Source organism: Cervus canadensis, chromosome 8 (genome assembly GCF_019320065.1).
Source record: "Cervus canadensis isolate Bull #8, Minnesota chromosome 8, ASM1932006v1, whole genome shotgun sequence".
Lineage (NCBI taxonomy): Eukaryota > Metazoa > Chordata > Mammalia > Artiodactyla > Cervidae > Cervus > Cervus canadensis.
This window is the reverse complement of record NC_057393.1, coordinates 56,283,652-56,299,361: the sequence shown is the minus strand read 5'-3', so window position 1 is coordinate 56,299,361 and position 15,710 is coordinate 56,283,652. Positions and strand designations below refer to the sequence as shown.

The window sequence follows — 15,710 nt, the reverse complement described above, 5'->3', positions numbered from 1 at the left end:
AGTCAAACCCAGATTGAAGAACATACTACAAAATAACTGATGAGTTATCTTTGAAAGTGTCAACATCATGAAAGAAAAGGAAAAACAGAAGAACAGGGTAGAGGAGACTTAGAAAACTACAGCACTTACCTGCAGGGAATCCCAGACTCCCCAGCAGCTGCCTAAAACACTGGGCAGTATGGAACCCTGTGTATACATATTTTTTTCCTATACATATACACTGAATGATAAAGTTTAATTTACAAATTAGGCACAGTAAGACATTAATGACAATAACTAATAATAAAGTAGAACAACTATAACAATATAGTAAGTTATGTGAATGTGGTCTCTTGCTTTCAAAATATTCTATTGTACATATTTAACACCTTTTCCATCTTAACTAAGCACTTATCAGGCAGAGTGGCAATAACTTGTGACTGTAACAGCAAAACTAGCATGAAATTCTTTTACCTTCATGATTCCATGGAAGGAAGTATTTTACAACTTTTCTTTGTCATATTTAAATTGCCATCATCACTACTTATGTGCTTGGGAGCCATTATTAATTAAAATAAGGGTTACTTTAACACAGGCAATGCAATACCTCAAGAGTTGATCTGATAACCAAGACAGGCTACTAAGCGACTAAGAGGTGGGATATCCTAGACAAAGGGATGATCCAAGTCCCAGATGGGAGGGAGTGGGATGGTACAAGATTCCATCATGCTACTCAGAATGATGTGCAATTTAAAACTTAACCAATTTTTTATTTCTGAAATTGTCCATTTAACATTTTCAGACTGCAGTTGACTACAGGTAACTAAAACTATAGAAAGCAAGCCACAGATAAGAGGGAACTACTGTAAATGCCATGGGGGATAGTAGGAAGATTCTGGAACAGAAAAATAACAGCAGAAAAACAGCTGGAATTAAAATAAGGTCAGTTAACAGTGAAAGTGAAGTCGCTCAGTCGTGTCTGACTCTTGGCGACCCCATGGACTGTACCCTACCAGGCTTCTCCGTCCATGGGATTTTCCAGGCACGAATACTGGAGTGGGTTACCATTTCCTTCTCCAGGAGATTTTTCTTCCCGATCCAGGGACTGAACCCGGGTCTCCCGCATTGTAGGCAGACGCTTTACCATTTGAGCCACCAGGGAAGTCCAAGTTAACAGTATTGTACCAATATTAATTTCCTGGCTTTGATAATTTTCCTATGGTTATATTGTATGGTTATATAATTACATAATAATATTAAAATAAAGGGATGTTAGGTGAGTTATATACAGGAATTCTCAGTACTATTTCTGCAACTTTTTTACATGTCTAATAAATTAATTTGAAATAAAGTTTTTAATGAGACAACATCAAAAAGGTAAACTAAAAGAAGTTGCATTACCATGCCAATGAACTTTGAACACAAATACAGAACAGCAAACAGAACTTTGTCCACTTTGAGCAAAGTCATGTAACTTTGCTTCATGACTGCATCTCCTTTGTTCCCTGTCCTTACTGCCCCACCCCTCAGGGGCAGGAGATGGGGATTACACGGAGGTAATGCAGGAGGATATTACACATAGTTGACGGGGAAAGAGGAGCATATATTCTAACAATTTTCTGAAGGCCTGCTCCTGACACTGGGGAAAAAAATCACATTCTACTCACAGATCTCATAAAGATAACTCTCATGTAAAAAACAGATTGGAGGGGTCGGGGAGGGGAAGGGTGTAGGAAGAAAAAAAATTATATTCATTTGCCAAGAAGATTTTACAATCTTTCTGTGTAAATTATGGAGAAAGTGATAATTTGGGGAAATGGCTAGAATCTGAAATTTTATCAATATCTTCACAATATACTACTTTAATAAAAATGTAAACATTATTTTGTCTTTCTTTTAAAAACATTACATTAATTAATCATGTCTGTAAAAAGTGAAAGTCAATGTTAACTCACACTTTACAGAGTCTTCCCTGGTAGCTCAGACAGTAAAGAATCTGCCTGCAATACAGGAGACCTGGATCCGATCCCTGGATTGGGAAGATCCCCTGGAGAAGGGAACAGCTACCCACTCCAGTATTTTGGCCTGGAGAATCCCATGGACAGAGAGGCCTGGCAGGCTACAGTCCATGGGGTCACAAACAGTTGGACACAATTAAGCGACTTTTACTTCACTTCACTTTCACTTTAGAGAAAGGAAGACTCATGGTGCAGCCTTAAATGATTTCAGCATACAAGAAATATAATGTACAACAAACGTCCTGTGAATAAATAATCACATCAAACAGGCATGAAGAATCCAGGGCACTTACAGGGGAAGGACAACCTGACAAGGCAGAAAGAACAAGGGCCTTGGAGTAAGACAGACCTGAGCTCAAGCTTTACCCCTGTCACTTACTGGCTCCTGGACCCTAAGCAAGTTTTGCAACCATGAACTTTAATCATCTTGCTTGCAAAATGCCAAAAGTATTACTTAACTCATTGTACTATAAAGATTAAACTATATAATTGTACATAAAATGTTTGGCAAGTTAATCAATGCCAACCTTTTGTATTTTACTGTTAAAAAAGTGTTCTCTGAAAACATACCGATTGAAGTTAATATCTGGATAACTAGAATACTCTGATTTCATCTTAGCATTGCGCCGTGGAAATGTGCAGAAGAAAGCATTAGCTAAAAGACTGGCAATCTGTTCCTGTGACATTGTGATGGAATGATTCATCTTCTGTTTCAGGAGCGGTATTGGCTGATAGAGGAAACAAAAAATATAGACAAGAAGAGCAATAATTAGTTTAGCAATTTCAAAAGCAGAGGCACCAAATTGCATTTGCTAAATTAAGGTAGGAATAATTTCAGGACACTCTTGAATCCCTAAATCAGCAATACTGCTGAAGTCAAGGGCAGTTCATTAAGGATGATTGGGAAAATGTACTTGTTTGACAAAGTGCAGATTCCTAATCAATAATAATGACAGTGAAGAGAACACAAACATTACTTGCATTAGTGACAAACAAGATTCCTTTAGCAAGTAAGAAATAAAAACACATTACCTTGTAATGAAAAATTAAAACAAAGGATGGAAGAGAAAACTGTAATGTTGAGGTTGGCTATTATTGCATATGCTAAATTTTGTTCTCATTTGAAGATTATTGGACAGACTAATTTTTCTATTTCAGTCTGAAATAAAATGATCTATGGAAAATAAATCAATAAATAAGTACTTTCCTTTTAATTCTGAATCACACGTCACATTGACAATTTAAAAGACCCAAATCTAATTTTATTAAAGCAACTAATGGAAAATGCATGTACAGACTTATTTACATGTAACTTGCAACAACATAGGCATTTCCTACATAACCAAGTTAAGGAAGATGCAGGACATTTTTCCCTCAAGTTTTTATGTCTGATATGTCTTCAAGTTGTACCAAACCCAAGTTAACTTACCTTTTATTTTTAGCATATTCTACATGAGTATTGTGTTCAGTGGGTTTTATTTTAAATGTTTAAACTGTATGGTTTTAAAGACATGCTGGGAAAGCCAAAGACCAACTGCCAATTTACCTATCAGTTGTTAAATTTCAAAATGCTCCAATGATATTTAGAGGTGCTTTTCCTTCTCCCTTCAATAAGACCCAGAAAAATCTTGTATATCTGCATTAATCTCAAAACAATAGGCAGACAGAATTGTCCTGATCATATCACAACAATCAACATTAATATGTACATTATTATGAATGCTAATATGATAACTCATTAACAACATACACAATTTAACTTGCCAAAGATATATTTGGATAACAAACTGAAATGTTAACTTTTACAGCAGAGGTTTACTTTTTAGTCGAGGACAGAGGACAAAACTAAAATGTTCTCCCCATTAGTGCACTAATGGAAGGACAAATAGTTTTAAGCCGGGAAAGAAGATGACAGCATGAATCTGATTTTGGCTCCACCACCTGACTTGTTATAGATTACAAACTTGGGTGCTCTTGAATACATATCCCATTAAATACACCTTCTCTCTAAAGCATGAAGGAAAGAGCAGAGTAGAAAGTGATTCCTATCAACAGGCTGTGCTGTGCTTAGTCACTCAGTTGTGTCCGACTCTTTGTGACCCCATGGACTGTGGCCGGCAAGGCTCCTCTGTCCATGGGGATTCTCCAGGCAAGAATACTGGAGCGGGTTGCCATGCCCTCCTCCAGGGGATCTTCCTAACCCAGGGATCAAACTCAGGTCTCCCACATTGCAGGTGGATTCTTTACCATCTGAGCCACCAGGGAAGCCCAAGAATACTGGAGTGTGTATCCTATCCCTTCTCCAGGGGATCTTCCCAACCCAGGGGTTGAACCAGGGTCTCCTGCATTGCAGGTGGATTCTTTACCAGCTGAGCTACCAGGGAAGCCCCCAAAACAGACTATATTCTGTCAATTATGAACTACAGTGAATTAAAGAAGCATTTAGTTAGGCACTATGGAGAAGGAAATGGCAACCCACTCCAGTATTCTTGCTTGGAAAATCCCATGGACAGAGGAGCCTGGCAGGCTACAATCCATAGGTCCAAGAGTTGGACATGACTTAGTGCTATCTTTCTTTATGTTAGACCTTGGGAGACAAAGATGATCTCCCTTCATGGAGAATATAATCTACAGAAGGAGATATATAAAGACATAAATTACACAATAATGTGCTAAGGATGATTTGAATGATACAGGAATGATTAACTTTGGCTGGGAGATGTAGGAAAGTCTTCATAAGGGGCAGAGTCCAAGAGGTAGTGAGAAATTTTATGACCTAGGGGAAAAAACAAGGAGGAAAAGAGAAAAGAACGAACATGAAATATAAGCAAGCAAATAACTTCCAATATAAACAAGAAGAGTTGTAAAATGAACTAAAGAGGTGAAATCATTGCCATGTAAAACTGGAAATGTCACAGTGTAATGTTAACAAATACAGCACACTGAAGAACACTCAACATTTGGAACCAGGTATTGGTTTGGACATGGCTTTTGGTTCCCCCAAATACTATGTGTTTTCTGGGGTGTTCCAATGACAGATTGCAATATGTGGGACCATCCTACACCTTCAAGAACTGCTCCACCCAAATTGTCCCTAGGGCTCCTGTGGATCACCAGGGTTAGCAGAAACCTGGCTAGCATCCATGCAGCCAAGGAGCTGGCCCTAGAAATGAAAGACAGAAGCAAACTCAAGCTACTGTTGTGAGAAATACAGGAGGACAATTATGAACAATAAACCAACAATCTCTTATAATTATCTGAAAATACAGTCTACAAATTCTCTGATAATCCCCCACCTTGAGAGGCAGAGTATGAGCTAGATGGAGTGACAAAATTCTAATAAAGAGGAAAACATAAAGAAAGTGACAGTGTGTGCCTTCAGATACAAAGTCAAAAAAGGCACTGACCCTTCCTCTCTCTCTTTTCGGTGGCTTTTTCTGGGAAAGTTAGCAACCATGTCATGAGGACACCCAATCAACCTGGAGTCCCATGGCAAGGAAGTAAGGCTTCTGCCAGCAGCCATGTGAGTGAGCCAACTGAGACGTGGGTCCTCCAGCCTCAAACCTGAGGATGACTGCAGTGCTGGCCGTCACCTTGACTGCAACCAGGAGACAGCCGAAGTTAGAACCAGTCAGTTAAGCTGCTCCCAAACTCCCAACGGAATCTGAGATAATAAAATTTTCTTGCTTTACAAAGTGCTAAATTTTGAGGTAGTTTGTTATGTAGCAATAAAGAAAACAAAACAATACAGATTCTTTCATTTTAAAAGTTAAGAATGTATCATGGTTAATGGTAATGGGAACAGTTTCAGTTTACAAGGTGAAAAATCTGGGAGATGGATGATGGTGAGAGCTGCATAACAGTGTGAATGTACTTAGCGCCACTGAGCTGTATAGTTAAATATGGTTACAACAGCATGTTTTATGTTATGTGACTTCTATCACAATAAAAAAAAAACATTAAAAAAACACATACATAAAAAAGGAGAAAAAAGAATGTACCGTGAATTCATTTGCTTTACAATGGGAGAGAGAAGAGAAAGGTGCAGGTATTAAACCATTTTGAAGATAAAATGTTCTAAATCAATTAATATGTTTTGAAATACTGACTATCCTTTTTTGAAAGTTAAAGACTGTTTTAAAAACAGAAAAAGAAGTATGAGTAAGCAAACATCAACACTGTAAACTGAAGCTCAGAAATTGACTGCTGCATTTTTAATGTCCTCTTGCAGTGTTCTCTATAACCTCTAACCTTTTCCTTAGTAGAGCAAAATTATCACTCTGGCAAAAACTGTTTCCATCTCTCTCTTCTCTTTTTGACCTTGATAATTTGAGTTTAAACAAGATCCAATTGTGAGTATCAAGAAAGCTACTGAGGAAGAAGTCATTTCCACCAACCTGGGTACAAATATTTGGCAGGCAGAGTGCAATTTTCACCATATCAGGCAAAATCGACTGATACAAGTGTTGAGCTTCTGCTTCTTCTAGTACCTGAAAACCAATAAAATATGTTATTAGTGAATAATAACCAATGAACAAACATCTGTTCTTAAACTACATATCTGCTTTTCAGAGGATCCCATAAAAAGGCATATTATCATCATGGAATACATGCAAAAGTATAACAACAGGTACAGTAAGGAACTTATAAATTGATTTCCAAATGTACGTAATTCACCTTAACGTCCTCTGAAAAGGAATGAAGTATCCCACATATGAAATCTCTCTCATATCACATTCACAACTAAATAAAATATTTTCAAATGAAAAGCAGTACATTCTGCCCTTGGTTACATCAACTAAACACTATTGGACCACCAAGAACTCTTCGGAAGCCCTCAAGCTTCTATAGCCTATAATTTAAATAACTCACCATAAAAGCCACACATTGTTTCAGAGCACCTTTTATTTGTCAAATCTGATCTACTGGATAGTAAACAAAAAGTTCCACATGACTTAGAATTTTCCTTTCCTAGGGACCTTTAGGAATTTAAAACCACAATTTCCATATCATAATTTGAAGTACAAGAAAAATGATATTTATAGCCCATTTTTGTCTTATAATTTCCCATCTCTTCAATGCTTTAGAAATAACTTTAGGCTATTTAATCCAATTTCTCTCAAAACATCAGAGTAATTCTTTCAAAATAGTGAAAATGAAAACACTCTTAATTTAGATATTCTATATATACAGTCAGGATTAAACCATGTATCTATCTGAAATCACATCTGAACTAGATAGATGAGGTCTCAGTTATAATCCAGTCTGATCCTGTCATTATTAAAGAGAAAAGAAAACTGAGACCAAGGAGGTTACCCTCATTATCCTAGATTGAATATGTGAATTAGCAACTAAATCAGAACTAGAACCCAAGTGTTCTGGCCTATACTCCATGGCTCTCCCCGACTTCTCTATGTTACCAAGTTTGAGACTGATGAGGATATAGATTCTTTAAAAATATCTAAAGATTCCCTTAGCTATGAGGAGCTAAGCTGAAATAAATATGCATCTGTCCTCCTACAACTAGACACTGTATGTGTGTAAAGAGAAAAAGTAGCAAAGATAATTTACATTCACCTTGGTTTTACAAGGAAGTTTTACTATTTAGAATTTTCTTTATACCAAAGGTTTAAAACTCAAACCTATGTGCAACTCCTTCTTTAAATAAGGATAATGGGGAAACTGACACTCAAGATGAACAGCAAGATATTTACAATTCAGAGAGTGTAGGATTCAATTAATCAAAGATATATTAAAAAAAAACTAAGCAAGTTAAGAACATAAGACAATTATTAATTCTGGAGAAAAAACAAAGTTGTACAAGAGTAGAAAAGGTATCATATCTCAGATATGAATAGTTTTTACCATCCTACTAAAAAACCAGAACACTGATCTAATTGAAATGAATATTTTACGTATAGTGGAAAAGTGGGAAATAGAAATAAGGCTGTGTTAGAGGTGATAGGGTTAAGTAAACAACAGATAAATCCAACAGATCTCTAATAGGAAGCAAACACACTAAAAAGAATAAAATAAAGGCTAAAGAGGGTTCAAAGCCTCTTCATTATAAGCTTCTTTAATGCCAATAAAGGGCTTCCCAGATGGCTCAGTGGCTAAAGAATCCACTTGCAATGCAGGAGACAAGGGTTCCATTCCTGGATCAGGAAGATCCCCAGAGGGGGGCATGGGAACCCATTCCAGTTTTCTTGCTTGGGAAATCCCATGGACAGAGGAGCCTGGCAGGCCAGAGTCCACAGGCTGGCACAGAGTTGGACACGACTGAAATGACTGAGCACAAACAATGCCAATAAAAAGAAAAATTAAATTTTAAAAAGTCATACAATAGGAAGCATTCTACTATTTTAGAATTTTAACATAAGCATTAAAGATACTTGCTTTCCTGTACCTGAAGATGCATAAAATATATTAGTGCATTTAAGATATTCAAATTCTTCTTATTCATAATTTATCTCTTTGCTTTTTGAAACATTTTGAAATAATTAGAGATTCACAGAAAGTTGTAAAAATAACATAGAGAGGTCCAGTTTACTCTTCACCCAGTTTCCCTTAATGGTTACGTTTTGGATTAACTATAGCACAATATAAAGCCAGGAAATTAATATTGTTAAAGTATGTGTGTACTGTTCTATGCTATTTTATCACACATACATTTGTTTAACCACTTATTAAAATCAAGATGCTGAAGTAGTCTCCCTTGTGCTACTAATTTATAGTCACACCCTCCATCCAACTATCCCTAAACCCTAGAAAGCATCAACCTGCTTTCCATCTCTGTAATTCTGTTGTTATACAAATGGAATCATATGGTATGTGCTCTTTAAAGATTGACTTTTTTGTTCACCCGGTTTATTCTTGAGATCTATTCAAGTTCATGCATGTATCAAGAGTTAATTCCTACTGCTCAGTAGTATTACAGAGTATGAATATACCACCATTTGTTTAAGCACTTTACTGAGGGGCATCTTGGTTATTTTCAGTTTTTGGCTATTACAAACAAAACTGCCTTTTACTTTCAACCTGCCTATACCGTTATGTCTGAAATGATTTCTTGTAAGCAGCATATAGTGTGTCATTTTTTTAATCCACTGTTAATCTGTCTTTTAATTGTTGACCTCTGACCACTTACATGACCATTTATTTGACCATTTACACTGATATGTTAGAACTTATTAATTTTTAATTTTTTTTTAATTTTACCTGCTTTCTTTTCCTTTATTCCTATGGGTTACCTGAATATATTTTAGAATTCCATTTTTATTTATCTAAAATGTATTTGAGCACATCTCTTTGGATAGATTTTTTTTTAATTGGCTGCTCCAGGTATTTCATTATATATGATTTATCACTATTCATTTTGGTGTCAGCACTTCATATGCTATAGTACAGAAATATTACCTTTAAGGCCCTTTACCTGTCCCCATTATAATTTTAATATTTCTTTACATACACTGAGAACCACATTTGATAGTGTTAAAATTTTTGAAAATAGCAAAACACAAAATGTCAAACATTAGAAAACTCAAGAAGAAAAGGCTACTATATTTACTATATTTTTACTCTTACTACTATTCTATCTTCTTTCTTTATATAACAAGATTCCATCTTTTATCATTTCCTTTCTGTTTCAAGAAATTCCTTTATACATTCTTTTAGGACAGATCTATTAATGACAAATTATCTTCCTTTCCTTCATCTAAGAATGACACTGTTCTTTAGTCCTGAAGCATATTTTCAATGGATATACACTTCTCTGCTGACAGTTCGGTTCTCTTACTCCTTCAAAAACATTGTGTCATTTCTTTCTGGCCTCCATGTTATCTGATGAGAAATTCACTGTCATTCAAACAGTTTTTGCCTTATAGGCAATGTAGCATTTCTTACTGAATGCTTTCAAAATTATTTTCTTTGCCTTTAGTTGGAATAAGTTTGACTATGATATATCTTGGCATGGATTTCTCTGGGTTTCATGTAAGAGGTTTGCTCAACTTCTTGATGTCTTTTATTAAATTTGGGAAATTTTCAGCTATTATTTCTAGTTTTCAGTTGCTATTATTTTTCATTATTGTTATTTTCTCAGCCCTGTCGCTTTTTTCTTCTCTCCTTTCAGTACTAAAAAGGCATGACTGTTAGATCTTTTTAAACAGTTCCAAAGATCCTAAAACTACTTTTTCAGTCTTTTCTTTTTTATGTTGTTCAGACTGAGTAATTCTTTTCCTCTTTTTCAAGTTCTCCTATTCTTTCCTTAGTCATCTCCATTCTCCACTGCATTTGTTTAAAAAAAAAAAAATCAGGTATTATTATTTTTTGGTTCTAAAATTTCCATTTGATTCTTCTATAAAGCTTCTATTTCTTTGCTGGGGCTGCTGTTTTTTTGTTTCAAGCAGGTTTGTTAATTGCTTACTGAAGGCTGCATTAAAGTCCTTGTTAGATAATTCCAACATCTGTGTTGTCTCAGGGCTGGTGTCTGTTGATTGTCTTCACATTTTAGTTGAGGTTTTCCTGCTTCTTGGTGGAGTGATTTTTATTGAAACCTGGATATTTTGGGTATTGTTTTGAGACTTTGGATCTTTTCAAATCTTGTTTTAGCAGGTCTTCTGTGACACAGGAAGGAGGACCCAGCTCACTACCATCACTCAGGAGTGAAAACTCTACTGCCTTTGGCTATTCCCAGAGCAGGGAGAACAGACCCATCTTGATACCTCTGGGTGGGTGGGGCTGCAGATGGTGAGAGTTCTGGCTCCCCACCAGGCCTCTGTTGATACCACCCTGGTGCCAACAGCCTCACAGACTCTAGCTGGTCAGTCTAACTCCACCTTTCAGCTATATTTAGTAGGAGAGATAAAAAGAAGTGTCTATCCAAACATTCCTAACCTAAAGACATTTAGCCTTAAGTGACTAAAGAGGCTGACAGCTTCTCCTTTGGGTACCTGTCCTTGTCTTTTAAAACTGACACACGAGTAGCTGTAGCCATGCTTTGCTGACCATCACAAGCTTTAAAATATCACTTATTTATCTGATGAAGCATCATTGCACAGACTTCTTCACAACTGTCAACACTTCAGACTATGTCTAATGTTGCTTTGAAAATACAAATGAGATCATAAAAAATGTCATTTGAAAAAAAAAATGTCATTTGAGAATGTAACCAACCCAACTACCATTTGAGATGGAATGCATAATTTAAAAAACTAGTATAATCTTATGCCCTCCCATATATTATTAGCATCTTCATGCAAATCTTAACTTTTTACAAATTGTTATTTATTAATCCACATAATTTATTAATCTATACAATGCAAACCAAGATATAAGTAACAAAAAGCTTTAAAAATTTAAATTATTGCCCAACTTCAAGGGAAGCAAGAGGCTTAAACATAAATATTTATTTATAATATATCATATTTTATATTACTTATAACAATAATGATGAAGATGATTATAAAGAAAGTAAGCATTTACATGATGATAAATGGAAAGCTTCATTAAATTCTCCCTGCCCTCTACTGGACAGTCTGCACAGATAATCACATATGGCAAGTGTTTCTCTGTGTGCGTGTGTGCCCATGAGTACATATGTGTACATATTCTCATCCCAAAAGTTGATTATGTATATACTTCATTCAGAATTGATACAAAGATTTCCAAAATTATAATGCTATTTTACCCATTTCTTCCCTTTTATAGATCTGTTCATCCACTCAACTAGACAGTAAATATTTAAGTATCAATTGTATGCCAGACACTGTGCCAGCACTGACAACAGGACTCTAAACAATAACAGACGTGATCACTGACCTCATGAATCTCAAAGCAGGAAGTCTTACGCTCTTTCTGTGATCCCCTCAATACATCAGCCCTCACCTTGAAGGATAGTAATTACTGCAATTTCATCATAGTGACCGTGAAGAAGCTATCTTTCTTCCTTAGCAGATAGAAACATGGACAAACTACTCAAATAGAGTAACTGAATTTGTCAAATGTCAAAACATGATGAATGACTTAAATATCTAGCAGCATACATATAGAAAATAAATTTTTACTTATTTCTTCTTCCTCAGAATGCTTGATCAACTAAAACTAAATCTGTGAACTGTGCTCTAATACTAAAGACATATTCATACGCAAGTCAGTACAGAACCTGGTACACAGAAAGTACTAAATAAATAATACTACAGAATTTTGAATGAGTAAGCGAAAACTGTAGCCAGTAAAATCAGCAAAATAGTGTTATTTTAAAGAAGGGGAAAATTTCCACAGATCTGCTTCTTCAGTTCATAGGAAACAGATTTTTAATCAGTCACAAATCAACAAATATAACAAACACTTCAGGTCACACCATTTTATCTATTGATGTGTACCCAAGTAGATCCTAGTAAAAATGTTAAAAGTTACTAACATGCTTTAATAAAAAATTTCAAAGAAGTTTATATAAGAAGTCTAGAACATGAAATTTTATTAATAATTTTTAATACAGAAAGTATATCATCCCAAAATCTAAATAGAGAAGAGGAAAAAACTCATAGCCCTACGATCCTAAAGTTAATATAACCATTTAAGTTTTTGTTATGCTTAGGTACTTATCTACCTTCTCACACAGAAAAAAATCACTTAAAAGCACATTATTCTAACAATTGTATAATTTTTTCATTAGACCAAAGAACTTTGCACTTTGCTGTAAAATCTTCATAAACATTACCAGAAACAACATGTTTGTTTAAAACATCATGTATTTTCACTGTAGAAAATGAACATAAGCAAAAAGAAAATAAATACAACCCACAAGCCCAATATCAAGATATATACTGCTAACATTTTGGCATATATCTTTCTAGTTTGTATTCTGTTTTCATTTATATTGTGAACATTTTCTCGTATAAATAAATATAATCCTACATCACTATTTTCAATAGCTGAATATTATTATATAATTCAGACATACCATAACTTATTTCCCTACCTAATTCTCTTATGATAGATTTACAAGTTGTTGCCAATTTTCCACTCTTATAACTACCACTGTAATGAATATCCTTGTACACACATTTTTCTGCCAACTATTTGAATATCTCTATAAGAGAAAATGCTATATTGAAAAGCACAGGCTTTTTTTTTTTTAAGTTTTTTGATATATGCTACCAATTTATTTATATTCTGGTGCTGTATAAGAAAGTACTCAACTCCATATCTTACTGTGAATTCTCACACTCTTGTTTTATTTGCAATTTGACAGACTAAATTGACACCACTATTATTTTATGTTTCTTTGATTATTAATGCTGCTGTACTTTTTATCCCCATGGATATAAACCCCTGTGATGAGCCTTAACCCTTCTTTTCCATTAATTTTTTAAGTAATACGTGAATGCATTCTAGCTTACAAATGTCAAACAATACAGATGAAGTCAGATCCCCAATTCCTATTCCTGTTCACTGTTCGAAGACATAAACAGAAGCTTGTCTTCTTCCCAAACTACTTCTAAGCATTTCTACATATGTGCATACAGAAATTAAGATGTTACATGAATTTTTAAATGGTATACTATATATTTTTGCAACTTGTTTCTTGCCTTAAAAGAAAGTCATCTTTCCATGTAATAGAATGATAAACGCTATACAGTATTTTTCACAGTATGCTGCTGCTAAGTCACTTCAGTCGTGTCTGACTCTGTGTGACCCCATAGACGGCAGCCCACCAGGCTCCCCCGTCCCTGGGATTCTCCAGGCAAGAATACTGGAGTGGGTTGCCATTTCCTTCTCCAATGCATGAAAGTGAAAAGTGAAAGTGAAAAGTGAAAGTGAAGTCGCTCAGTCGTGTCCAACTCTTATTAGCGACCCCATGGACTGCAGCCTATCAGGCTCCTCCGTCCATGGGATTTTCCAGGCAAGAGTACTGGAGTGGGGTGCCATTGCTTTCTCCTTTCCACAGTATAGATATACAATTTTCTTAACCATTCCCAATTGGTGATAATTACTTTTCCAGCATTATGGAAAATATAAAAAATACAGCAAAGCTAAAATAACTATACACTGTGCTTTTGTGCTTAGTCATGTTTGACTCTGCAACCCCAGGGACTGCAGCCCACCAGGCTCCTCTGTCCATGGGAATTCTCCAGGCAAGAATATGGAGTGTGTTGCCATGCCCTCCTCCAGGGGATATTCCCAACCCAGGGATCAAACCCAGGTCTCCTGCATTGCGGGCGATTCTTTACCGTCTGAGCCACCAGGGTAAACCCAAGAATACTGGAGTGGGTAGCTACCCCTTCTCCCAGGGATCTTCCTGACCCAGGAATCGAACGAGGGCCTCCTGCATGGCAGGCAGATTCTTCACCGGCTGAGCTACCAGGGAAGCACACACATACCTATGGGATAGCACTTATTTTGGCTTACTAAAATTATTTATTTACATGTTTTTCTCCTCTTCTTCTCTAATGTGTGACACTGAAAATGGAAGGATTGCATTTTACACATTGTGTATTCTAAAACCATGCATAAAATTCAGTACTATTTATTTGTTGAATAGAGCTGAGGAAAATTTTTAAATTACATTTTATCCTGTAAATATCAATGCAAAATAGAAAGCATAAAGATATCTGGAGAGACTGAAGCTCAAAGAAGGTAAAGCCAATTTTTCCGCATTCAAACTTAGTGGTATACATTGGGACTAGATGACAGAACTTTTCTTCCCAGGTTCATAAGTAAGGGTATTTTAGAGAACAGAGCACTCAGCCAAGAAAGTGGAATAGAAGACTACAGTTAGAGGCTGAATCTGCATTTACTTTTTGTATGAACATAGAAAAATCCCCAAATTCTTTATTTCCTCATCCCTAATAAGGATAATTCGAACTCTGTTTAACTTACAGAGTTATGAAGGCTCAGATGTAACAGTGTTTAACAAATTCTAAAGACTCATATATAAATGCAAAGTATTATTATCTAATAGGCCAGTAACTTACAACCTTTCTGGAGCCTCCTCTTTCTTTCAACACCCCCACATCAATTAACTGCCAAGTCCTGCTGATTGATCCAGCAGGGCCTCCTATATTCATCGCCTCCTCTTAATCACTACTAAACTACCCTGACTCAGCCCCTCATCCAGTCTCACCAAGATTACTACAATAATCTAACTGCCACCCTGCTGCTAGCATACCTTCAGTTTCAGCCCAAGTACACCCCAGTGTGTCCTTGTTCCACTTGAAAGCTTTCAATGGCTTTTCCTTGCCTTTTCAGTACAGTATTAACTCACTGAATTAACAACCAAGCTCTTTGGCCCTAGATCCTTATTTAGTCTTACCACATACACACACATACTCTCTCTCACAACCTTCTGTGCATTTTACATACTAGACATTTCTGCAATTTACTCTTCTCTAGCACATACATGTGCTTCCACAAATATAATCTGTGCTATGCCTAGAATATTCTTCTACTCTAAACCTTACCTAACTTTTTAATGTCTTGCTCAAACAGCACACTGATTCAACATCTATCCAAACTGACTCACCAGCTATAAGGTAACTCTCCCTCTTATAATTCTGTTTTTTCACAAGACCCTTAAGACTTCCTGCTTTATATTATAGTTATTTATGGACATGCGCTCTAGTGCTTGTATGAAAGTCCCTTTCATACAAGACTGATACTAATTCACAGTCACAAGTAATGTTCTTGATAAAAATTTTTGTTAAATTAACTGAC

At 35.8% G+C, this 15,710-nt stretch overlaps 1 protein-coding gene across 1 annotated transcript in view; it reads right to left on the bottom strand.

Moving 5' to 3' along the window:
- The window catches only part of PARG (poly(ADP-ribose) glycohydrolase), a 116,720-nt gene that overhangs the window by 61,541 nt on the left and 39,469 nt on the right, over positions 1 to 15,710 (bottom strand). The window contains exons 8-9 of the mRNA XM_043476335.1: positions 6,395 to 6,487; positions 2,568 to 2,725 (exon numbers count right to left, since the gene is read on the bottom strand). Coding sequence (XP_043332270.1) covers positions 2,568 to 2,725; positions 6,395 to 6,487 — 251 coding nt within the window. The remainder of the gene's footprint in view (positions 1 to 2,567; positions 2,726 to 6,394; positions 6,488 to 15,710) is intronic.